The sequence below is a fragment of the Tachypleus tridentatus genome, chromosome 13 (assembly GCF_004210375.1).
Source record: "Tachypleus tridentatus isolate NWPU-2018 chromosome 13, ASM421037v1, whole genome shotgun sequence".
Classification (NCBI taxonomy): Eukaryota; Metazoa; Arthropoda; class Merostomata; order Xiphosura; family Limulidae; genus Tachypleus; species Tachypleus tridentatus.
The window spans coordinates 89,662,682-89,688,917 of NC_134837.1; the positions used below are offsets into that span (position 1 = coordinate 89,662,682).

General features: G+C 30.4%; 1 protein-coding gene across 1 annotated transcript in view; it reads right to left on the reverse strand.

The window, feature by feature from the left end:
* LOC143236872 (histone lysine acetyltransferase CREBBP-like) overlaps positions 1-26,236 on the reverse strand; it is a 107,575-nt gene that overhangs the window by 7,491 nt on the left and 73,848 nt on the right. The window contains 6 exon segments of the mRNA XM_076475517.1: positions 1,545-1,691; positions 2,299-2,514; positions 3,242-3,407; positions 4,610-4,723; positions 18,334-18,480; positions 25,346-25,493. Coding sequence (XP_076331632.1) covers positions 1,545-1,691; positions 2,299-2,514; positions 3,242-3,407; positions 4,610-4,723; positions 18,334-18,480; positions 25,346-25,493 — 938 coding nt within the window.

Below are 26,236 nucleotides of genomic sequence, written 5' to 3' on the forward strand. Positions count from 1 at the left end.
CTTTTCGTAGGAGTGTTAAGGTGCTTAATGCCTGAACACTTATTTTTGTTTTGTGTGATTCCTTAAGAACTCTATTAAGAACCACTATTATGATTCATGATAAGAGCCTTGGTTTAGCATTTCATAAAAAGAAATCAACAATAAAATATTGTTTCCTTTATAATAAACACTCAAGGTATTAAAACAGACAAGTAATTATGTGGGAAATTTTGTAAGATAGCATCAATAACTTGTATTTATGAGCATTTAAGATGAAAAGTAGAGTTTGCTCAGCTAATTATAAAAAGTACATTTCAAGTCAAGCCTCCCCAGTTACATTCTATATTAAAATTAATCACAAAATACTACTTTAAAGAAAATATTTCTCCCCCCATCACAGAAACATAGAACATTTTTTTTAACAAATGGAAGTGAACCAACAACTTTTGAATGTAAAAGCTATTTTAAAGTTGTATAATGACAGTAGTATTAGTACAAAAAAACACCAACAAAAACACCCAAACACAATCAGAACAAATGAATTGTAGAATTTCAAATTAGTTCATATAAAACAGTACAGACATTTGAATACTATATGCAAAGATTATTTTAAAATTAATTGAAATATTGCTCACTTCAACTCTCAAGGGTATGTTGTAGGTAGCAGCATCAATCAACGATGATCGTCGTTTAAAGGATATACATAAACTTAATCTGTTTAATTCATATTGCAAAACTGTGATACAGAATGTTACTACTATTATGATTAATCAGTTTCACTTATTACTGAAATGCCAGTTCTGTGATCCCAACCTGAGCAGTTTGAAGACAGCAAAACTATAATTTAAACTCATGTGACTGGTTACCTGGGCAATTAGCATGTAAGCTGGTCAGCCAATTAAGACTCACACCATCTGACCTCTGCATAGCAATTTTGTTAAAACTGTGGTTAAAAAAATTGTACTTGTGTGTTTGCTTTATGGAGATAATCATACAATAGAAGTCCCATTAAATACAGATTTTTCTTGTACATTACTTTTAATTTTTCCGTGTGCATTTTTCTTATAGTATCGCCACATTAACGTATCTGCTGTGTCCACAGAGGGGAAATTTTTCCACAAATAACATGAATAGGCTCCTTGTACTTTATCAGTTAAATGTACCTTTTACTCATATTTTTTTAACAGAACAGTTGTTAGCTCATCTATCAAATATTTTTACATATAACAAAAATGGTTTTTGATTTTTAAAATATTTGGAAAACATGAAATTTAAACACACAATAAGATAAATGTTTTTAATAACATTTAATATAAAAATAATATTGTGGCCAGTGCATTCAACAAGTCAAGATAATTATGGAGTTGTATTACTTATCTATAAAAATATATTCTTAAGATTAGAAATATTAAGCCACAGAAATCCCAATCATTACTCCAGTATTTGATATTGCTCATGATTAAATGCTTTCTTTACTTTTAAAATTTTTTTTAAATACAAATTGTATCATTTTATAAAATAAAGTTAGTAAAACCTTATTTTCACTAGTGTTAATAATTAATTACCTCTTTGTGCTTCTCCATTGTGGAGTAAATTTTGGCAGTTAAATCATTGCCAGTATTAGGAACATTAGATTTTTTGGTGTTCTTCCTTTGATTATTTTTGTTCTTGTTGGCTTTCTTTCGGTTACTTTTTAAACCTTTCTTCTTTCCCTATAGTACCAAAGCAAAAATTACATTTTATAATACAATACTGAATGCTAGTTTTGCCATTGACAGTAATTAAAATGAAAAATCACTATTTAATCAAACTATTTTCATTCTAAGGACAGTCAAGGTATTGTCACAAACTACAGTATGTCTGCTTCAGGGCACAAATAAGACAGCCACAACTAAAAACTGAATTTTCTGTTCTTAAAAAAAAAAAAAACTTTGTTCCTGTAAAAAATTTTTTTTTTTACAGGCTGAAACACTAAAAGATTGACTTTTATCGACTATTACAGGTTCTTTGAGTAATTATACAGGTTTTAATGGTTCTGTAGGAGATCTGAAGTTATACAGTCACTTCTTACTATTAATTTTACTATTTACTACTATTTATTAAAAAAATATAAAAAACATATTTTCAGAAAAAGTTATCTATCAATTTAAATATAATTGATAAACTCACAAAGCTTCTTAAGTATCTTTAACGGATTTTGTCATTTATTTTTGAAAATGTTTCAAGAGACAGTTTGAAAACTAGTTACACAGTAATACATGTCTATAACTTATGAACTACAGCCTATACATTAAAATCATTAAGCCATTAACAATTTACCTGACTAGTATCACCCTCTGTTTCAATTTCAACAAAACCTTCACAAGCAGCAGCAGCTGCTGCAGCTGAAGCTTCTGCAGCTTTACGTTTTTCCTCTTCCTCTTGATCTAGTTCTTTAATACTTTCTTCAACCACATTAGGCCAAAAATCTCCCTCAAAGTATGGAAGCTCCATTGCACTACTCAAGTTATCTTCTGTTGCTTGTTTTAAGATATCCTGGGTAGTTTAACAAATCAACACTGGTTATAATTCAAATGAACTACAGGGTATAACTGATTTTTATCATCCTATTCAAAAGACTACTTGAGTTTCAAATTAAAATAAAAATGCCAATGAAATAGCACTTGAAATTAAAAGTGGCTAGCTAACAAAATGCCAGCAAGTTTTTGTGTTTAATCAGTGACCATCAAGAAATATTGGTATTTTTTTTGTCAGCTGAAAATCCAAGCATCATTATGTATATTCAAACCAATTGTAAATAGTCTAAATTACTTATTTCTATATACATACATATATATAACAGACACACACAAACACACACACTTAAAGTTTTATAGTATATCAAACAGTACAGAATTATAACATGGTATTTTATACAGCTATTTTGATATTACCTTCTCAAGCCAAATATTTCACATTTTTACATGGGTACAAAATAAGATCAAGTTTTGATAAATTACTTTAAGTTACCTACAAAATAAAAATTATAAATGTTAAAATTAATTTTCTTTTGATGCAAGTTTGATTAATAATGTTATTGGATTACATAACTAAAAATAAAAAAAGGAGAAAGAAAACTGCTAGCTCTAACTTTTAATTTCTTCCTCCTGTTACAATTATTGAAGAACTTTTTATACCTTTGCTTTTTTTTGTTTTTTGTTCCAACACAACAGAGCTTTCAGTTTAGAAGATAAAATTTATGTCTTTACTTCTAAGCTCTTACCTTGTAATCCAGGACTATTCTCTCAATGATGCCTTTATCTAACATCTTTTTATACCAGTCCTGTAACCTCTTTGGTTTTGGAATTTTTTGCTCAACTGGATGACAGTGAAATATATAATCATCTCCCTCACTTGGTGGACAAGCCCAAATATGAGCCATTGTGAATCTGAGTAGGAACAAGATAAACAGTTATATTTCTCAAGCCTTTAACTTAATCTTGAAATCTTGTATTTGTTTTCTAAAGATTTCATATTTCTTTTTTTTTTGTAACAAAATTTGTAACTTTGAATTGGTTAAGATCTAATGTAACTTGTATTCATAATTATTGAAAACCATTTGTAAAATGAAAATTTGCAATATATGCAAAACACTACATTATGAAATTACTAGCAAAGAAATAACAACCTGGATCACAAAGCAAGGAGCCTAATAAGGTTTAATCGAAATGATTAAAATCATGTTTGAATATAACTGTTTCCCTTAATTAATCATTATAATTATGTATACCTAGCATCCACAATATGTGACAGACCACTCAAAAAGTTTTAAAAAAACATCAACAAGAACAAAATACATCAACTCTTACTCATTATGTCATGATACTGAGTTTCTTGCCCATAGAAACAACATTTCTGGTAAGGGTTTGGGCACAACAGATATATATTATAGTTAATGGGTACTGTTAATAAACTAAGATTGGTCTGAATGTTGTTTTAATGTACTTCTGACAAGAAATCCTTCAAAGAGTAATTAAAAGGAATACAAGACTTTCAATTGAGGAAGAAAGTAAATGATTTACAAAGCAATATATAATTATATATAAATAAATATGACAAATAACAAATATTAAATTTTATATTAATCTGTAAAACATCATTACGAAATGCACTAATTTATATTCAATAACAGAATTTTACCATGAAGTTCTGATAATGAAGCCTGAACTTAAAGAAAAAAAATCATGTAAAATCATTGTACATTTTCATGGATTGTTATTGAATAAGTTTAACCCTAAAGAAAACAGGTCCATCTTTGGAAAGCACTTGGGTTATAATGTACTATATTTGTGTGTTGAATTGAACCTGTGTTTTTCTGAAATCACAAAAATATTGAATAACTATGGTACCGTAATATTTGCAGTATTGAAACTTTTGTGGCTGTTTTTTTTTTTTTAAATCAACACACAAGTTCACCTTCCAGTTTATAGATTTTAAAAAATATTTTTGGGTCCTACTTTGATTACAAATATATGAAATAAAGAGTGAAAATGAAAACAAGGGTTTTACTGGAAGGCTGATAACGTCATAAAACATATATACAAGCACATTTCATCACATCTGTGAAGTTCTACAGACTTTCTTTACTTACCCCAACTGTTTCACATATTCTAAATACCCAAGGAGTATCTCGTGGTACACTGCTGTCCGATACTGTTTGGGTTTGAAGAAATGAACACTATCAAGGTAGGCTATATAAACTCGCCTGTAAAACAAAAATAATATTTCATAGAAATGTTTATATTAGAAATACTACTTTTACAATCATTACCTGCTAGAAAAACATAAAATTCTATCAAACAAAATAAACTTGTTTATATATGCAGTATAAGACACAGTGTTGCAGTTTAAATAACTCAAAATACTACAGACCAGATGTCTCATGATAAGAACAGATATCCAAAGTGAATTAAAAATTTATAACAGAACTTTTCCTTCCATAAAGAGATTAGACAGTTTATTACAATCTCTATGTAATATTCATGTGAAACACCCTTTTTCTACGAAAAAGCCATGTCTCAATATACGTGTTTTGTTAGAAGTATGCCACACTGGGCTATCTGCTGTGTCCACATAGGGGAATTGAACTCCTGACTGTATTGTTACAAATATAAATATGTACTGCTATTCCACTGTCAATGGGAGCATGACTCAATAACACACAAGGTTCTTAATGTGTCCTTAAGCTTCTTGCTCAATAGTAATCTAAGCAAGAGGTCTACAACAGGTGTCATTTTTTTTAACCAAAAGAAGAACATTTACACAAGACTGAAAACAACTCTTATACCTTGCCTTTTAATATTTATGAGTCCAAAGAGCAGTATCACAGAGATACATTCCCACTAAACAATCAATCTACTTGTTCAGAAAAGTTAATGGACAATTGGGAAAAAACCAAAAAAACCTATGACAAAATTACGGCAAAATTTCAGAAAAGTAAAGAATAACATGTACCTAGATATCAAATTTATGTCATAAACATAGCTATAAATGGAAATAATGAGTGTTGCATGAATTAATCCATTGATTCTTGATTTGCTACACAGAGTACTATCTGCTTTTGGCAGCTGAGTGCAAGGTGTATGGGTTGCAAAACTTTAAAGCAACCACAATCAACGTGCTAAACAATCAAAATAAATAAAAAATTTTATATGCACAATTTCTTTCTCCATTAATGTGTGTTAATCAGTTTACAGGAAACACAAAGCAGGCAATGTTCACTTTTTGTATGGTGGCCTATAAAATAATTAGTAATTTGCTAGTAAGATCAGGACATGTTTTTCAGAGTGAAAACAATGAGTATACTATCATTGTACAAAAGTGTTAACTCATCGGTTTGGAATTCAACATTGTAGTGTGAGCACTGTGAACAGTTGGTATCAAATTACAGATTGTAATTTTAATTTTATTAATAATTAAAAGTAAATATTAAAAAAAAATTTAAATATTAAATTTTGTGTGTAAGATGGTATGATGAATGCAACACTGGTTCAAATTAGATGTTTATGATGTCACAGTACAAATCTATACTTTCATATAAATTAGAACTCAAATTACTGATGCTCAAAAGAAAGAATATAAAATAAGATTGCTTGTTTAGAATTACATGCAAAGCTACTCAAGGGCTATCTGCTCTTATCAAATAAGAACCTCTTTTCTTTTCTAATAATTAAGATATGGTTTATGTACTGAATTAAACAATGGCTCTGCTCATATTTTTCCATTTTTGGCAACAGTCCCTTATATACACTTACTTTAATATATGACATGTCAATAACCAACTTAAAGCTCAAAATTACCTCCTAGTTGCTTTTTCATTCATTTTAAAGTGCTAGGAAGGCACCTTGTTCTTTTGAACCAAGATTTCAAGTAGGTAGGTAGTGTCTTTAGTCTGCTCAAAAATTATATATTTTCCCAGACAAAATACAGTTTAGTTATTAAACTTGATATAGTTGAATTCTATGGTATCAATATAGTTATTTATTTGGTTATTTCAAATGTAAATATAAAAGCAAAAACTTCATTTCAAATCCTTGACATGTAAAATTTGAAATGGCTTGGCAATCTCCAGCAAACAGCAAATGAATACAAATGTAGTTGTAACTAGAAGATATAACATGAACATAAACAAGACAGAGTCAGATTTAACTTTGCAAAATACATTACTAAAACCAGTTTTGTTTTTTGTATACAAAAAATCTCATGTTTGCTAAAAGCTTGCCAAATTTTGTTTCATACTTTTAAAGATAAGTCTAAAGGTTTATGATGTTCTTCATACTTTAGTTGTTAGTTTTTTTTTTGGAATTAGAAGAAAATTTCAAAACTGGTGTTTTCAATATTTTAAATACAACTTTAATTTCAATCTCTTCAAAAAAGTCATTTCAGGCTTTATAATAAATGTTACACTGTTTCTCCAGACCTAAATTTGTTTAAATTGAATTATATATTATCATAACTGTAATATAAATATTAACTAGTTTTATCTCATGAAGCTAAAGACAATTATTTGTAACAAAAAATTGGATTATTCAGTATTAATGTAGTAAACCCAGATATCTTTGTACTCTGTAACAATGTTATACTCTGTGATGTAGAGAAAAATATATATGTATAAAATGGCTTGTTTGAGTTGAGAAAATATTTTACGTAGGAGTGAACAACGTTTCGACCTTCTTCAGTCAGGTTCACAAAGAAGGAAAGAGGTGGTTATGTAAAGTATTTTCTCAACCCAAACGAGCCGTTTTTTACATATATAATGTTATACTCTTCTTTAATGAGTGATTTTTAATGAAAAAATTTAGTAACAGATATCCCAATTTTACGTAATAATTTTACACTTTTTCTCAATTTTAGTAACCTCATCATACTGGTAAAATGTTTTAAAAGGCAATGTGAATCACAACATCCAATAAAACCTGAGAATGTTAGGTATGTTTTTAATTTATATTCAATGTAATCAAGTAATATTTATTTTCATGGACAAAATTTATTAGTTTTAAAAGCCTTTTAAAAAATTGTAAGGAAAAACCCAAGAAATTTAGTGTACTTTCAATTTTATTACATGTTTTGTGTTATGTCACATATACATTTTCACATATGATATTGTATGATTAAAAAAAGTAACTCAATCATAAATTGCTGTACATGAAGATGCTTATCATATTAAATGATCACATGACAGGTTTATTGAATAATTGGTTAAAATAGAATTTTTCCAGCACAATTTCAGCTTTACCATCACCCATCAACATTCCTTTTTAAAGTATCATAGATCCTTGTTTTTTTTCTAATTTTTTTGCAACCTCAACCATATAATTACAAATTTACATTTACAGGGCAAATGTAATAATTTGACTCATAATTGTATCTACACGTGTATATTTGGTACTCATGAAATGACACATCGGTACAAGTGCAGTACTTTACTATGGAGTCTGCTTGCTCTTTCCAATTGTAAAAATAACTTGTCATAATAAACATACAAAATATATGTACAGAGAATCTGAAACAAACCAAACAGATTTATACAAAACATTACATACACTAATCCTAAAACTTCTGACAAATACAGCACACTCATTCAAACTTAATGGGTTAAACTTTATGGAAAGATACTAATATTTAAAGCAACAAGAAGCATTAATCCTATTGCCCTGGGTATCCTTTACTGCAAATGACACAGTTTGTCTTAAATTCAAAATCTTACTGAACTACTTTTTATTTATACCAATTAGAATATTGTAAAACCTTGACTAATAATCCATACCTTAAGAGAATACAAGTTTAAAGTTCTTAATTCTACAATGCGATATTTTAAAAAATCCTGAATTTCTCCTAGTATGACATGACACATTTTCTTTTAGCATGCCATCATCCCTAATTATCCACCACCCTTGAAAAAGTATGAAATACAAATTACTCTCTACAAAATCATCATTGTTCACATAAACCACATTTATTAGTATTTTACTTTTGATTGGTTATAGAACTATAAAATAGAAAATTGGACTCTTGCTGCTACAACCTCTCTTTCATAGTTTGTTAGCAGTTCACTTTTACGTCTAATTATATATTACCTATAACAATAAAAACTCTCGACTTTCATCTATCAAATAATGTGTTGTAAAACGTTATGTTCTGAACGGTTAAACATCAGTTTCACTAAAAGTATGAACATCACTCCTATAAGATAGTTAATGATTAGCTTGGATGAGTTTGTAATGACTCTTGTCACAGTTGTAAAGCTAGAACATGTTTTAGGAGGAAGGTATTTTGTCTACATTTTGCATGTTATTAGTCTATATTGTTTGGAATATTATTTAATTAACTCAGACTTAACTCCCTTTCACAACTGAAAGCAAGAAAAAAAAAGAAAATTGAATAACTTTAATTTCTTGTTTATTCTTAAATGTATAATTATAAAACCAACTAACATGCAAAAATAAGGATAGTTTTAGGTTAGTTAAGATCAGATTCAACCAAATAAATAGCATAAAAATGTTGCATGAGGCACACACACAAGCAGCTTGTACTAGTAAAAGTAGCCCATGCGTAATGTATCAGGTCACCCCTTAAGTTTCAAACAGAACATCATCACTTCTGTCTTTGTAGAAGGCTTTAATGACTAAAATATGTAGTAAGATGTGAATAAAAATGTTCAGACAAATAAAAAAAACTAACCCAACTCCACTTTTACAGGTCATTAATCAAATAAACCCTTATAAAGTTGGATGTGTCTGAGGAGCACATTAGACATATAATGCTTTAAGAGTTTGAAAAAAGCAATAGTGCACCAGAACCTACACGAAACATTCAAGGTGTTTATGGTGCAGAGTCTCTCAATGAAAGAAAATGTCAAAGGTGATTTCAGAAGTTCAGATCAGGTGGCTACAGCTCAAGTAATGTGTCATGTTCAGGTCCTCCTGTTGAATTTAATGATAACTTGGTGCTGGCTGCATTTGATAAATATTGTGCTATAACAGTTAAAGGATTAGCACAGAAGCTTAATCCAGCCAATTCAACAGTTCACCATCATCTGCAACAGCTTGAAAAGGTGTCAAAACTTGGAAAATGGGTCCACTATGATTTTACAGAAGTCATCCTTGGAGTAAAAGTGAGCATTTGCACTTCTTTGCACTCTTGTGAACACAACTCACCTTTTTGGAACAGGTGAGTGACTGGAGGTGAAAACAGATATTTTATAAAAACGTTAAGCCCCACAGATGATAGCTCAGTACAGGTAAACTGGCACAGCCAAAAATGGACCTCCACCCTAAGAAAGTCTTGTTAAGCATTTGGTGTGATCCACTTTGAGTTGCTGCCACTCAATGTAACAATTACATCATACTTCTACTGTCAACAGTTAGAGCCCTTAAATGTTGCCCTGAAAGAAAAGGCCTGCTTTAATCAATCGTAAAAATGTACTACACCAAGATAATGTACAGCCCCAAACAGCAAGGACACATCTGCAAAGATTGAAGAACTAGACTGGGAGAAACTTCCACATCCTCCTTCTCCAGACCTTGCCCCATCTGTTTATAATTTACTCTGAAGTTTGCAAAACTATCTTGATAGAAAAGAGCTTGGAACACATGATGTCAAAACTATTCTCTCTACATTCTTTTCCTCCAAACCCCATGAATTTTATAGAAATGGTATTAAGAAGCTTGTGAACTGTTGGCAGGAAGTAATTAATAGTAATGTAACATACATTATTGATTAAATAACATTAAAAGTATTTGAAATCATTTCTCTTTTTCTGAACTTAAAATCACATATTACTTAAGGGATGACTTGATAATTCGACGGTGTAACACAAACTGCACGTCCCAAATGATTTACAATTTATAATGGTGAGGACAGTAATTGGTCCTGTTTCAGAAGCAATAGAAAGGTAATAAAACAAAATTTAATTATAATTTGATTATACTGTTAAGCACTTAATGCTCCTTAGGATAAACAAACGTATTTCATGTTACAATATGAAGGCATTCTATATATATAAAAAAAAATTATTTTGGTCATTACGAGATCAGTCAAATTCACCAATCCTGTTTTGAGTTAGCTTAGAGAAAACAACACAGTTTTCTTGAAAAAATGTTTGAAATGTATTTTGGAGGACTTGGGGATTACACTAAGTTCAAAATTTGTGATACAAGTATTTTTAATTTTAGTATGAAACTTACTTTTCACACAGACTATTCAAAATAAATACTCAATATATACATGGACAAATCTTTATTTTATTAAAAACACTAAAAAATGACATTTTGTTAAGACTTATAATATTAACTGAAATGCTGCCAAATTTTGTGAAGATATCCATACTATAATGAAATTTAGACATATTATATCTAAAAAGAAAAAAAGATTTCAAACAAGTACAAAAAGATCATGTAACAGTTGTATAGACTGACCGCATGCTGAGAGAGTTGGATGTCACTGTTCCCATCTGGGAACACGGTAAAACAACAATTTCTATCTATATAAAATCTATATTTCTAAGTATATTTTTCTATCTCTCAGAAAAATAACCTATTGTGATTTGTTACAAATTCCCTAGGAAGTGTAACCTTGTTAAAACTTGTATAACTGCCTACAACATTACTCAATGCTTCAACTCAGTTTTGTTAATTACTTTTATTCTAATTTTATTAATTATGACCATAATCTTTATATAAAAGATTATTCCTTTACCATAACTGTATTTCATGAGAATATCTGATGAATTATCTAGAAATGTCATATGCTGAACCAAGTTGTTCCCAAACAGATAAATGGTAGCTTTTGAGAACAATTGATTAAAATAACTTCTTTCAGCCAGTGCAAATGCTTTGAATTTTTTCATTATTTGAGTTATCTAATATATGCTAAATTATTGTTAAGAAACTTTCATGCTATTATACATAATTTTTCCTACAAAAGTGTTGTTTTCAAAATTGATTTTATGAATACTTCATAAATGAATGTATGATTCTGTATCCAGAAAATCCCAATTTCCTAATACTTGAAGAAGCTCTTGACCTAATGCTTGCAGACAATGCAGATAACATGAACATTCTTTCACCAGAAGGAAGCCAGGCACTTAAAAGATGAAAAAGATACTGATGATAATTGACTTAAAAGCAATGAGAATGTAAAAACTGGATAACACAGTTTGCTGCATGTTTCTTGAAGGTGTGATGTCAGCAACAACAACAAGGATGAAGATTATGGTGATAATGAATCAGCAAGTTTTTCCCATGAAAATATGAGCACTAAAAACTTTCTGCGAAATAATAATATTAAATCACCAACTAAGTGGTACCTAAAATTATAACTTTTTTCCTAGTGAAATGCTTATGAAGCTTTTCAGTGAGAATATTGAAAATATGATAGTACAAGAAACACTAAGTATATTTATCAAAATACAAATTCCCTTAAATTTACTTTTAACAATGCAAGTCCTTTAGATTTTGTTGGCATTTTGATTTTAACAGTTTACTATAAACTTCCTTGAGAGGAAGTATACTGTGTAAAATCAAATCACATTGCTGTTCCACTTGTTTTAGAAAGAATGGTTAGTACAGATTTTGAGAAATAAAAATGTTATTTACAAATATCAACTAAAAATTATATCAATATTCAAATAAATCATTGCAACAATTTGGTATTTTTTTATGAAGATCTTTCAAATGATAAATATACATTTCATTGTTTGGTCACCACAACTGTAAAATGTCTATACAAGGGAAGCCAGAAATGTTTAGCTACAAACTGTGGTGTTTATGTTTTACCTTTCAATTTTAATATCTAGTATTATAGGGCTATGTCAACTAATGACTGCCCTCTAGGTACAAGTGTTGTTGAAGATACAGTGTCTTCTATTAGTGATCTCAGTGCCCACACAAGTTTTACCTTTTATAACCTCAAGGTGAGATTCCAAGAGAAAAATGTGAGAGCAACAGGAACAGCTGGGGATGCTCAACAATGGAAATGTGCTGTAAAGAAGAACATTCATATTCAACCTGCCTGAATGCACAGTGCCAACTGTAAAGCATTGTGAAGGAGAAATAATGGTCTGGGGCTGTTTTCATGGTTTGGGCTAGGTTCTTTAGTTCCAGTGAAGGGAAATTTTAATGCTACAGCATTCAATGACATTCTAGAGAATTGTGTGGTTCCAGTTTTGTGACAAAAATTTGGGGAAGGTCCCTTTTTGTTTCAGCATGACTATGGCTCCATGCACAAAGTGAGGTCCATAAAGACATAGTTTGCAGAGGTTGGTGTGGAAGAACATGACTGGCCTGTACAGCGCCCTGACCTCAACCCCATCGAACACCTTCAGGATGAATTGGAACACCGGTTACGAGCCAGGCCTTCTCCCACAAAATCAGTGTCCAACCTCATTAATGCTCTTGTGGTTGAATAAATGTGAATCCCTGTGGACATGTTTCAAAATCTACTGAAAAGCCTTCCCAGAAGAGTGGAGGCTGTTATAGCAGAAAAAGCAGGATCAAACTCCATATTAATACCCATGGTTTGGTATGGTAGGTTCAACAAGCAAATATGGGTGTGATGGTCAGGTGTCCACATACTTTTGGCCATGTTGTGTACCTGCTAATAGTCAACTAATAACACCCCTTTATTTAAAAATCTCGTTGTATGTGTTACAAAAGCTTAGAACAATTGTATGTTTGAAAGTACATTATCAAATTTTTTTGCAAACAATTAACTCTTTTCGTACAGAATGGTCTGAAGTTCTTACTTTTATGAGGCAACATTTAAAAAAATCTTCATTTTCCCCTAATGTGAGAAATATGAAATTTTTCTACAAGCATCCCCTTTTCTCTAATTTATTTACCACTTCTATAATATGTACAAAATGTAATGTAAATTAATCAATATAAAGTTGTCATTGCTCAGACAAACCAAACTTTTTGTAGCCTTCAATTCCATTTAGTTACACAGTTATCAATAGAAAATTATATCAATCTTTCCACTCTTTCTAGATTTGTTAAATTCCATCTTATGTTTAATACTCTATTATTAATAACTAACAGAAAGCCAAGATTTTAATCTATCAAATGACATACCAAGATATTTCAGAACACAAATTGTCAATATCTAAGTTTCTACAAGCTCTGTTCCACAGAAAGCATATTGACTAGCTTAAATAAAATTATAATGCTTTTTGTCACATAGAGAGCCAGAAAAATGGTTATGGTTATGTAACATTGTCTGATTTTTGCATGTCATTCAATTGTCTTTGGTGCATTATTTAATTACATAGAAATAATTTAGTGCAATATCACCATTAGCATTAAAGAAAATAAGTAGGATTAAGCATTATGGATAGACACAGAAAAAAAATACTTGGGTTAGTACTTTATTTCTTGCTTTTCATTTGTATTCTTTATGTATTATCATAAAAACAATAAAATATAAAAATAAGAATCTCTTTAGGTAAGTTAAATTAAGATTAAGTAAAATAAATAAATAGTAATACACTAAAACTGTCTAAGCCGGAAATATTAAAATTTTGTCGCATAATATTAAGATTTCTCTTATAAAATGCCTTCTATATGGCTGAACCTGTGTAATGCAGACAGAAAACTATCTTTCACCTACCTCATCTATCAACAAGTAGGATTGGACCCTTAGTAAGGCAGAAAAAATATCTTTGATTAAATACTAATTTCTTATTAAGTGTTTTCTTATAGCAAAGCCACAAAGGGCTATCTGCTGAGCCCACTGAGGGGTCAAACCCCTGATTTTAGTGTTGTAAACCCGTAGACTTACTGCTGTACTAGCGGGGTCCACAATTTCTTATTAAATTATTAATTTGTTTAAATATTAATAAATCCTCAGACATTTTGTTACAGTAAGTATTGGCTACATATATTCTGTTCTTTTTTCTACTGTCATTATTTTTGCAGTTAAATTAAACTAAAGAATGGAACAAGAAAATGAGAATATTCTACTTTTTCTAGATAATACAACTTTTTCAAAGTTCAACTTTCAAATATTCGTTTAGTCTTTCTGCCTCCATGTACAACATCAGTTCTACAGCCACTAGATAATGAAATTATACAGTGTATAAAACTGAAATACAGAAAAACTGATGCTTCAGCATATTACTATAAAATGGATGACAGTAAGAAAGCATCTGAAATGACCATGAAAATTGACATGTTAGATGCAATTGCATTTTTAAGTCATTCAATAAAGTGCATAAAAGATAAATGCTTAATAAAGTGTTTTCAAAACTGTGGATTTATTCCTGATAATGGTAGAGATTGTGGAGAAGTTGTTTGTTATGATAATTAGTGAAATTCAAATTGATTCGGAAGATTGATGCAGATGATTCTGTGAACGCAGAAAGTCTTGTCAACGCTGACAAGAATATTTTAACACTCCTACGAAAAGTGGGGCCTAATAGGCACCAGAGCAACTTGAAAGGTTATTAATATTAGGCTAATAATTTTGTATTTATATGAAATTGCCATTTAAATCCATTAATGAATGGATTAACGAGATTCCCACTGTCCCTATCTACTATCTAGCGAAACCACAGCCAGGGGAACGGGCTTGAAGAAATCAGGACTAGAAACATCTTTTCGTAGGAGTGTTAACAGAAACTGATGAAATTGATTTAAAATCTATAATAGAATTGCAAGATGGTAACAATGTGAGAGATTCAGAAAATGAACAAAATGGAAAAAATAGTGAGGAAACAGAAAATTCCTACTTCATTGCAAGTGTTAAATTATATTAATTCTATCAAACACACAAAGCTTCTCAATGGGTTACTTGTGTTCTGCCCACTACAGGTATTGAAACCCAGTTTTAAGTGGTGCTAGTCTGCAGACTTATTGCTGTGCCACTGGCGAACAACATTATCTGGATAGGTTCTTATATACAATTACCAGGATAATGGATGCATTGATATAGGTGGAATGTGTCAGAGAAATATCACAAATTAAAAGGGGAAAATGAACTCCATGAAAAGGCCATAAAATTGGTGTTCTGTTTTAACCACATGAGAAAGCCCATTAAAAAAATGAAATTGGACACTTTCTTCAAGTATATTTGACTGAGATTTTGTGTACTTATTTATATTTTGATTATCTATTTTTGTTCTTATTCTAATAAATATAAAATAAGCAGTATAATAACTTTATTTACAAACATCTTACTTCCCTTGAGTCAAGCAAGTATTAATGTTCCGCTCAAAAATTATATATAATTAAGGAAATGCATGTGCACTATGTCTAAGTCGGAAAGTTTACTCGGTCCCATGTGATTCCACCTCAGACAGATTTTACTGTATAATATTTGGAGAGACATGTGCACAAACAGCTTAGAGAAACTCACGAGTAATGCACTCCAACAGTGTAACATGAGGACCATGTTCCAGAAGTGATCTACAACTTATAATTACATGTACGATAGTTAGACATGGTTCAAAGGGCAATAAAACAACAAAATTTAACTATAAATAAATGTATGCTGTTACGAGTTTAAAGCTACTTACAATAAATCAATATAATTTTGTTAGAATTTGAAGTCATTCTAGAAATTAGAAAAAAGGTGCAATTGAAATTTATTTAGATTTTCTTTTAGTGGTTACAAGATTTGTCATATTGATCAACAATGTATAGAATTTAGAGAAGAGTAAATAACGAAATTTTACCAAAAACAAACATATGAAATGTATTTAGAAAGTTTCAGAGATAATGCAAGTGAAATTTCATATTTTTAAGATGAGAAAAAGTAATTTTAATTTTAACACAAACATCAGTGTATACACAGATAAGTCGAAAACAAATAAAAAAATATATTCATGGACAAATCTCTTTTACGTTTATTAAAACCAGTCACAAAAAAAATTGTTTTTGCATGTGGAAAAACATGTAATGTTTACCTGATGTCTACCAAATTTTATGAAGATATATATATATATATATATATACTATAATACTATACTGAAAGTTAGTAGCATACAAACTCTAACGACTTTAACCCATAAAAAAAAGTGGTTGGTCAATTTTACTGTCATTGACGAGAGAGTAAAGTGGCTTTCTATTTATGACATGAGAGCCTTAAATTTATTCCCTAGCCTTCTTAATCTGAATATCACGAGAAAAACTTTCAAAACCAAAAACAAAATAAGTAATAACCCACACTAAAAACACCATATATGTTATCTGATAGATTAAACATTGCATTTCTCTTTTGGTTATAATACAAAATGTTAGATTTAATGACAATTTTTGAAAGACAGAATATTACAGATGGGCATGAAAAGCAGGTATGACTTTACACATTTTCTCCATAAATAATGATTGAAGGCCATAGAAGATGTACAGATGTTCGGAAAGTCACTGTGCAGTTTTGAAAGCAGTGATAACAGCATTCATTTAGTCTATTTCAAGCCAGCAACTGATAATGATGTTTAGAAACAAAATAAGAAGGATCCAAGCCTGTACTGATGCCAACGGGGGTCACTTTCAACATTGTTTAAAATTGTCATTCATATTTACCTCCTATATTCTATATTGAAACATGTCTGTTAATAAATATATAAGTGCACAGTGACTTTCCAAACACCCTGTATTTTTGCCTTAGTGATATATTACAATGAGTAATTTACATTAAACTCCATACTTCAGAGAGAAGAGGTAAATAAATTAGAAAATGGACAAAGATGTTATAATTTCATATGTGAGAAGATGGAAGATTTATTTTAATATTTTCTTTTACAATTAAAACTTGTATATTAAAATCACTGTTGATGCTGTTAAAGTAGTTAAAATTACAAAGAAATTGACATATATCAAACTTCTGGACATAATATAAGTTGAACTCTACAATTTTATTAAACAAACTCACATGAATGGAATTCTAACTAAAATTTTGAAAATTGTATACACCTTGCATTTGAAAAATATACATAATTTGCAATTACAAACCAATGGAAAAGGGATTTCTTAGTTTTGAAACAGCATAAAACAACTTTCAAATAATTTGTAATGAAATATTTCAAAAAGTTTGGTAAAAGTAGACTGGTAAATTCACACATGAAAGCTGAAACACAACTTTTAGGTCATAATTAAAAACCTGAAACTTTTTCCATAGTTTCTAGTGAAATTTTTCATGATGTTGATAATATACCTGTGAGATGCATTAACATTTCTCAACAACAAGAATTTAGGAGAATGATCATGATTAGCAGAGGCCTAATGAAATATGCAACAGTTTCAATTGCATAAAATTATTTATGGACTTACTAGTTTACTATCGAATTTTCTATAAATACATTACTGTTTCAAAACAAGATAAAAACAGTATTAAAAGAAAATAAAGATAAGTAGATTTATGAATACAAGATAACTTAAAACTGGTTGAATTTAGGTAATATAGTCCACTGATCACTAATGGATAATTTCTTGGTTTTATGCATTTCTTTCATAGTTTTCACACTGTATAGGCTAATGATTTGTCGTGCAAATTTTGTATGGTATTACTAGATAAAAATCAGAATAGGAAGTTATATTAGACATGTTATTCATACACTGGGTTACTTACCTACATAGGGTAAATAAAAAATAAACATACGTCTTTTCATAAAAATGTTTTAAAATTATTTTTAAAAATTTCAAAAAAATTTCACAAAAAGTACTAATTTAAAAAACAAAACAAACAAATAAAGTATTTTTCAGAAAGTCCATATCTAGTTTGGTGTATTCTGATTCTGTAACAGAAAAAGTGTGATTTTTCTAATCAACAGACGTGACCCCCTAGAGAGTTATATGTCAATAAAGAGGAAAAACTCACCTTGTATTTGGCAGAGGACACTCAGAACCATACTCTTGCACATGCATTCCAAAAAAGCATACATCTACCCCATCAATTTCTTCAAAAGCAAATAAAGCTTTAGCTCTATATGGAAACTGCTCAGGAACCTGTCCACTTTCTATTAACCTGTTAACAGACAGCAGTGAGTAACTGAATTTTATCGTTCTCTTTATCAAAATCATAATTTTCGATTTTGATTAAATTGTACATGTTATTTAAACTATATATATGAAAGTAAAATAAATTTTGACTATTTCTAGCCTAAAGTGACACCAAAATGTTTCATGAAATGTTTGTAAAAGATTAATCTCATGTTTTATATTACATGGACAGAAAAAATTAAACACATTAAAATACAGATTTTACAAAATTTTGAATTTTCTCAAAACACATTCATTAAAATGTTTGATGGCATATACTGGGAAATATAACATGGAATTTAGGCATATTTATCCTAAATCTTAAATTATTTACTTTATCAATGCAGAAGGTCTCAAACTTAAGACATTCTAAAACTTATTACATTTCTAAAATTGCAATTAAATAAATTACAAATGAAAAACAAAATGTTTTCCTTATTACAGTTTACAGAATTTGTAGTTTTAATGTAACAGATAGAGACAAGAGATCAGAATAAACAGCAACCGAATATGGTTAGCAGAAGCTGTGCAAAAGTAAAATTAATATTAGTGATAAAACAAATGACATATAAGTAAGAGGCATAGTTTGTATTAATTCCTTAAAAACTGTTGATATAAACTGCTTTCCTATAATGACAGGCAAAAATATAACTAACATATGTTTAATCAAAAGAAGAGAAACTGTAAAGAAAGTATATTTCATAAGCTTTAATTAATTTTTTAGAATATTCTAATGCCTCTAATTTATATATGGAATTATTTTGCATTTGTATACTTTGAAAAACATATCAAATTTAAGTGACTTATGTTTAGTTTAAAAGTGGTAATAAACATTTATATCATAGAAAAGTTATGAAACAAATGAAAGAAAATAAGTCTAAGGATTGTAGTTTATTTTGTTTTAAATATTACACACACACACACACACGTATAATGATACAAAAACACTGGGTTAAACATTGAAATTTACAAGAATTGAGAGATTAGTGTAATTTGCTCATAAAAATTACATGAATTAGATAGAACCCTAACATCAATTACACAATTATTTTATTTAGTACTTAATTAAGCTTGAACTAATGAAATAATAATGAGAAATCACAATGGTAATACTTTGATTACTTGGATTGTCAGAATACACAAAAACAGTTTTAATAAGAAAAATATCTAATTAGCCGATAACCTCTATAACATTCATTAAGTAAACTCTATCACTCTACCGTTTGTTGTATCCCATTCAAAATTTTACTGAACTACAATTGTCAAATTTTGTATCAAATTGGAAATTATAATTCAAATTTTAGTAATATATCAGCTAATTTCTTAATTTAAAAGTAAATATTAGAAGAGAAATTCTAAATATCGATTTTTGTGTGCCATGTGGTATATTGAATGCAGCATTGTTCAACTCAGATGTCTGTGATATACAAATATAAGGCCTATACTTTTAGCATCTCACAAATTAGAAAATCAAATTTCCCATCTTGAAAAGTTAGAATATCAAATAAGAACTTTCTATCATTTCTTTTTGTTGAACTATTGCTGCCTATACGGGATGAATAGAGGCCCCACACATCTTCCATTTTTTGGAAAAATGTGCTTACCTGAACTTCTATCTATGATGTGTGAATAACTAAAAGATCAGAATGTTCCCTGGTGGTTTTTGCAGCATAAATGAATTCTTTCAAAGTTTAAATAAGAGTTGCAATAGTAAGTTGAAACTGTAGTGAGCTCAAAACCTTTTCTATTTTTAATACCCAAATACTGCATTACAACTAGGTTTGATAAATTATAATGGAATTATGTAGTATTGATATAGTAATTTATGATTTTTGGTTATTTCAAAATGTATATATAAATTTTTAAAAACATTTTGTTTCACATCTTCCACATACAAAGCAATGAGACTTAGCAACCTATGGCAGGAAGCAAACAAATTCGGAGTTTGCAACTAGAAGAGATAATTATTTTCAGTGATGTTGAGAAAACCCACTTGTAGAGAAAAACATATGTAAAAATGGCTCATTTTTACATATATAGATAATTATTTTCCATAATTATTTATTTACTGCTCTATGTTTTAAGAAATAACTGAAATTTAAAAAAATATTTTGAATAGTGGTAATGTATATACAGATATAATGTATTAAAACTGAAATGTGACTATTTTACAAAATACTAGTCCATTTAAACACAGTCAAAATAGGCCACCAGGCCAGTTTATTTCTTGGACAGAGTAATAGGAATGCACTGCTAAAAGGTCAATATAATGTGTGTAATATATATAAATTTTAAGCTATTTAAACTAAAACGTGTTATAATCTGTAGTTATACTAGAAAGAAAAACACATTTCCTAATTTTTATGGATGTTATGAAGTCAATCATGAACTAACTGATATACAGTAGTGAGAATAACATAAAAAATAGTATTTTCTAAAATATATCTTGTAATTATCCAGCAGTTATAAAGATATTATATGTAAACTTTGAAAATGTTTGGATAGTTAACATTCTTACAGTAACAAACATGACACAAACTTATGCTTGTAATAACACATAGGCAAAATCCATAGGAACTATTAACACATGTGGATATTATCTGCTACAAACATTGCATATTTCCACAATTCTTCAAATGCCAAAAAATTATCATCCCCACTTCTCAGGGTTCTAATTTATTTTGTATATTCAAACCTTATCCAATTGTGAGACATTACTTTCTAATTTCACATTTTGTTTTAATTTGTTCATATAAAATACATAATTCATAAAAATCTGAATGTCCGAGACATTTCCAGGATAAAAGCATGATTTTTAAGATTCTCTCACCATAAAAAAAACCAAAAAACAATCAACAATAACAATAAACAACAGTCTGTCATACAATATATGATACATGGAGATGTAAACTTGACTTACTTTCAAACTGCACAATTACATAAGCTCTGGTTTAAAGGTTTTTCAATTCTCCAGAACATATCAGAAAAGTAAACAATAGCAACTTTAAACATACATTTTTAATTATTCAAATATAGTACTCTTAGAACTTTCATTCATAATTATGAAAAAGTCTAAAGTAATCTTTTGTCATTTTACCAACAGATACTAATACCACTTGGACACGATTCTTCAAAGTCACTAACGGAATCTCGTTTTGATTCACTACATCATAAAACAAACTGGATGACCCTTACAATTATGTTCACATGAGTTGATGCTTAAGTGGTCTCAGAATTAATCTACTTCTTAAGTTTTTCTAGCTGATCATTTTACCTTTTACTTATCTTACAAAAAATGCAAGATTTCCAAATATCATCTGCTTTCTCAGAGAACTGATCTGTTGATTTTGTATGGAAATTATTTCCTTAGTACAATTTAGCTTTCTAGCTTCTTCTATAACATACTTTTGCCAGATTCTCTTCTTATGTTTTGTTATCTCCCTTTAAACCTGAAGGAAAGAGTTCATATTTACATCTTAACATGGTTAATGACATCAGCAACTACTTTGTAATGGCAACACTGAGAACTCCTTCCACCAATTAATTGTAATGACACATTTCTGTTCTACAAGGGACTGTTTTAATTAGGTTTTTACCTAAATTTCTTTACAGTTGAGCCTGGTAATGTGATACAGTGGTACCTTGGTTCTCGAATGACTCCCTTCTCGAAAAATTTGGGTTTCGAACATATTGCTTGAGAAAAAAATGTCTCAGTTGTGAAACATAAACTCGGTTCCCGAACCAAGTTGTCGTGGCCCGAACCCCTGAAATAACCCGACTGATGACCTGAACGGCCCTTTGACCATTTTCGGCCCACGCCAAGCTTGCCCAAAACATTTTACCCACACCTGTCACTCATTGCACACCCCTGCTAAAATCTGCTGTGAACGTTCTCATTTTGTTTTCTAAATATTCTGATTAAATAAGCCACCATGGGGTCAAAGAAGGATAATGAAAGCAGCAAACCAAAAAGAAAAGCTGTTAGCCACAACTGAGGTGATTAAAGATCTCATAGCAAAGTATGAGAGTGGTGTTCACATGTCTGACCTTGCTGCAGCAGAGTCTACAGTCTGCACCATACTGAAAAATAAAAAGGTCATCAAAGGAGCTGATGTTGCAAAAGGAGTGACAGTGCTTACAAAACAAAGATCACAAACAATGGAAGAGGTAGAAAAAAACTGTTGTTGATTTAGATAAACGAAAAACAGTTAGCTGATGATAGCATTTCTGAGACCATTTGTGAGAAAGCAAAGCAGCTGCATGCTGACCTCCTGAAAAACACCCCTGGAAGGAGTGCTGATACAAGTGATGCCTTTAATGCTAGTAGGGGGAGGTTTGAAAAATTTAGGAAGAGAAGTGGCATGCATAGTGTGGTAAGACATGGGGAGGGTGCCAGTTCTAACAAAGATGCTGCTGATAAATTTGTTAGGGAATTTAAGGACTATGTAGAAGCTGAGGGTTTTATTCCTGAACAAGTGTTCAACTGTGATGAGACAGGCCTCTTCAGGAAGAAAATGCCAGAAGTCTTACATCACCAAGGAGGAGAAGTCACTGCTAGGACACGAGCCAATGAAGGACAGGCTAACTCTATTGTTATGTTGTAATGCAAGTGGGGACTTAAAACTTAAGCTTTTGTTTGTGTACCATTCTGAGAACCCGAGGGTTTTTAAGAAAAATAATGTCCTGAAAACTAAATTAAATGTCATGTGGAGGGTTAATAGTAAAACATGGGTAACCAGGCAATTTTTTTATGGTGTGGATCCATGAAGTGTTTGCTCCATGTGTAAAGAATTACCTCACAAAAAACAGTTACCACTCAAGGCCCTTCTTGTGATGGACAATGCACCTGCTCACCCACCAGGCTTGGAGGACGGGTTGGTGGAGGAGTACAGTTTCATTATGGTAAAGCTCTTGACCCCTAACACGACTCCTCTCATTCAGCACATGGACCAGCAGGTCATATCAAACTTTAAAAAACTCTACACAAAAGCACTGTTTCAAAGATGCTTTGAAGTGACCTTTGACACAGAGTTAACCCTCAGAGAGTTCTGGAAAAATCACTTTAATATCCTCCATTGCTTGAGGATCATAGACAAAGCCTAGAGGAAAGTGTCTTTGAGGACCATGAACTCAGCCTGGAAGAAATTGTAACCAGACTCAGTAGCAGATAGAGACTTTGAAGGCTTTGAGGCTGAGCCTGTTGTGAAGGTTACTATCTCACAAAGGATGTATAAAAGCTTGAATGTGAGTGGTGATGATGTTGAAAAGTTGGAGGAAAACCACAACACTGAGCTCTCCACAGAAGAACTCTAAGACTTTCAAAAGGAGCAGTAACAGAAGACAACTGAGGAAGTGACTTCAGATGAGGAGGAAGTAAGAAAGGATGTTCCTAATACACTAATCAAAGAAATGTGTGGAAAATGAGGAGAGTTACAAAGTTGTGGAAAAATTTCACCCTGAGAAAACTGTAGCAAACCTCAGCATAAACCTTTTCAACAACAATGCCATGTCTTACTTCAGAAACATTTTAAAATGCAGGGAGAAACAAACCTCATTAGACAAGTTTTTAGTGAGAAATAGGTCCAGAGAGTCTCAAGCACGTTCTAGCAGTGCAAAGAGACAGAAAAGAGAAAGAACCCCAGAAGGAGAGTTACCTGACATTTTTATGGAAGGTGACACCCCTTCCAAACAGTAATAACCCTCCTACTCTCCAAGTTCCTCACCACCTTTCATTTATGCCATCAGCTCTTCTCAGCACAGGTAAAGGGCAGTTAAATTTTCATTTGTTGTCTTTTTTTTTTTTTATTGTGTTTATAGTTTTTGTGGTTGACTTTATGCATGTAAGTATTATTATACAGGTATAAATAAGCAATAATTTTACTTATATGCTTCATAATGCATAATGTTTGGAGGTCTGTAATGTATTAATTTAATTTACAGTATTTCTTATGGGAAAAATTGATTCGGTTTTCGAATAGCCTTCTGGAACAGATTAAGTTCGAGAACCGAGGTACCACTGTAACACAAAGAAATCTTTAATACTTTATAAAACTTGTCAGTCTTCATATAGGAGTATAGAAGTTCAATTCTATCAGTTGGGATGATGTCTAGAAAAATTAATCCATCAAAAATACCAACAACTTTGTTCAAGTTGTTTCTGTATCTGCAGTAACTGGTATATCTATTTCTTTAAGGTTCAAAGACAAGACATTCATCCCCAATAGGTACAAGAGATTTAATACAAATTTTCTGAAGTAACCCAACAAGGAATATTTTACATTTATCAGATATTCCATTAACAGCTTTTACTTGTTCCAGTTATCTCTGTTTTTATTTTTATTTTTCATGAGGAAGCCCCTATCAATAATCCTGTAGGTGACATGATTCTTCTTTTCATTAACATCAATGGCAATAAATTAAACTGCTGAAAATGGCTGGTTAAGAACTTTATTATTAATAACCTTCTTCACCAGAACTTTGATACTGTTGTTAAGACATTAGGTAAAAAAGCACACCATGAATTTGTTCTTCTGAAAGGTAGAAAGTCTGAGAAAAACCAATGAGCCAATTTAATCATTGCAAACAGTAAGGTTAGCATAACCAACAAACAGAAAGTGATTTTTATTATATAGATTTTTTTTCCTTTGCTCAGAAATACATTTTTTAGATAAACCATGTAGTAGTGATATGACTAACAGCTTAAATAATGAATTAATTATATGGAAAGTTAAAAATATTGTATTAGGTTTACATAAAATTTTAAAAGTTCAGCTTTATTATAAAATAAAAATTATCAATCTTTTCTTCCTGGAACTAGAAAAAGAATATTTTGCTTTAAAAAAAATACTCACCGACTTCTCATTCCAGATTTCAATTCCACAACCTTATCTCCACTAGCAACAACTCTAACAGTCACTTCACCAGCTCCTACTTCCTTCTTCTTGATAAAATTATTTACTCTGTTTTCTATATAATTTCCTAGCTTAGTCTGAGGAAACCCTACAAAAACATGAGAATACACCATGGATATTCATAAAAATTAAATTTTAAAAATAAAATAAATATTATGCTTTTAAGAAATAAATTCACACTAACACTAAAAATTCAACAGATTACACTGGATAACAAAACATTTACTAATGAAGAAAACTCGAGTGTTTCTGGGTAATTTGATGGTGCCGATTTCAAAAATGTAGTTAGACTTTCCCTACTGCCTCTAGATTTTGGTTTACTTTAATATCTCAATATAACATTATGGGAATTCCATGCAACCAATTCAGTAAAAAGATTTATAGTGTAAAATAAAATTTACTTGGACAATTTAATGGGTAAAAGGCATGCATTTTTGATAACTTTAACCACTAATTGCATTGTACTGGTGTAAAATTCTATTGTTCAAGTATGCTATTCATTCTTGATATAACTGAAGCAAATTGCACCACTTCTCCTTTATTCCCATGCTCAACTGCTCTGCCAAGAAATCACAAAACTCTGAAATGCTCATTCTCCTAAAATGTTTGAGAATTCCCTTGACTGAAAATAAAAGGAACAAAGTCAAATGCCTATCACTCACACAGTCACTTCCTTGCATCATAGCTTGATACAATCTTACTCTGTAAACATGATCTCTGTTACATATTTTAGAAACTTCTCTGAAATATTGGTTACCTCCAGTTCAGGTAAAATCCAAAAGTGCAGATATCATTAAGACAGTTTCTGCAACATCTACTGAAAATATATTA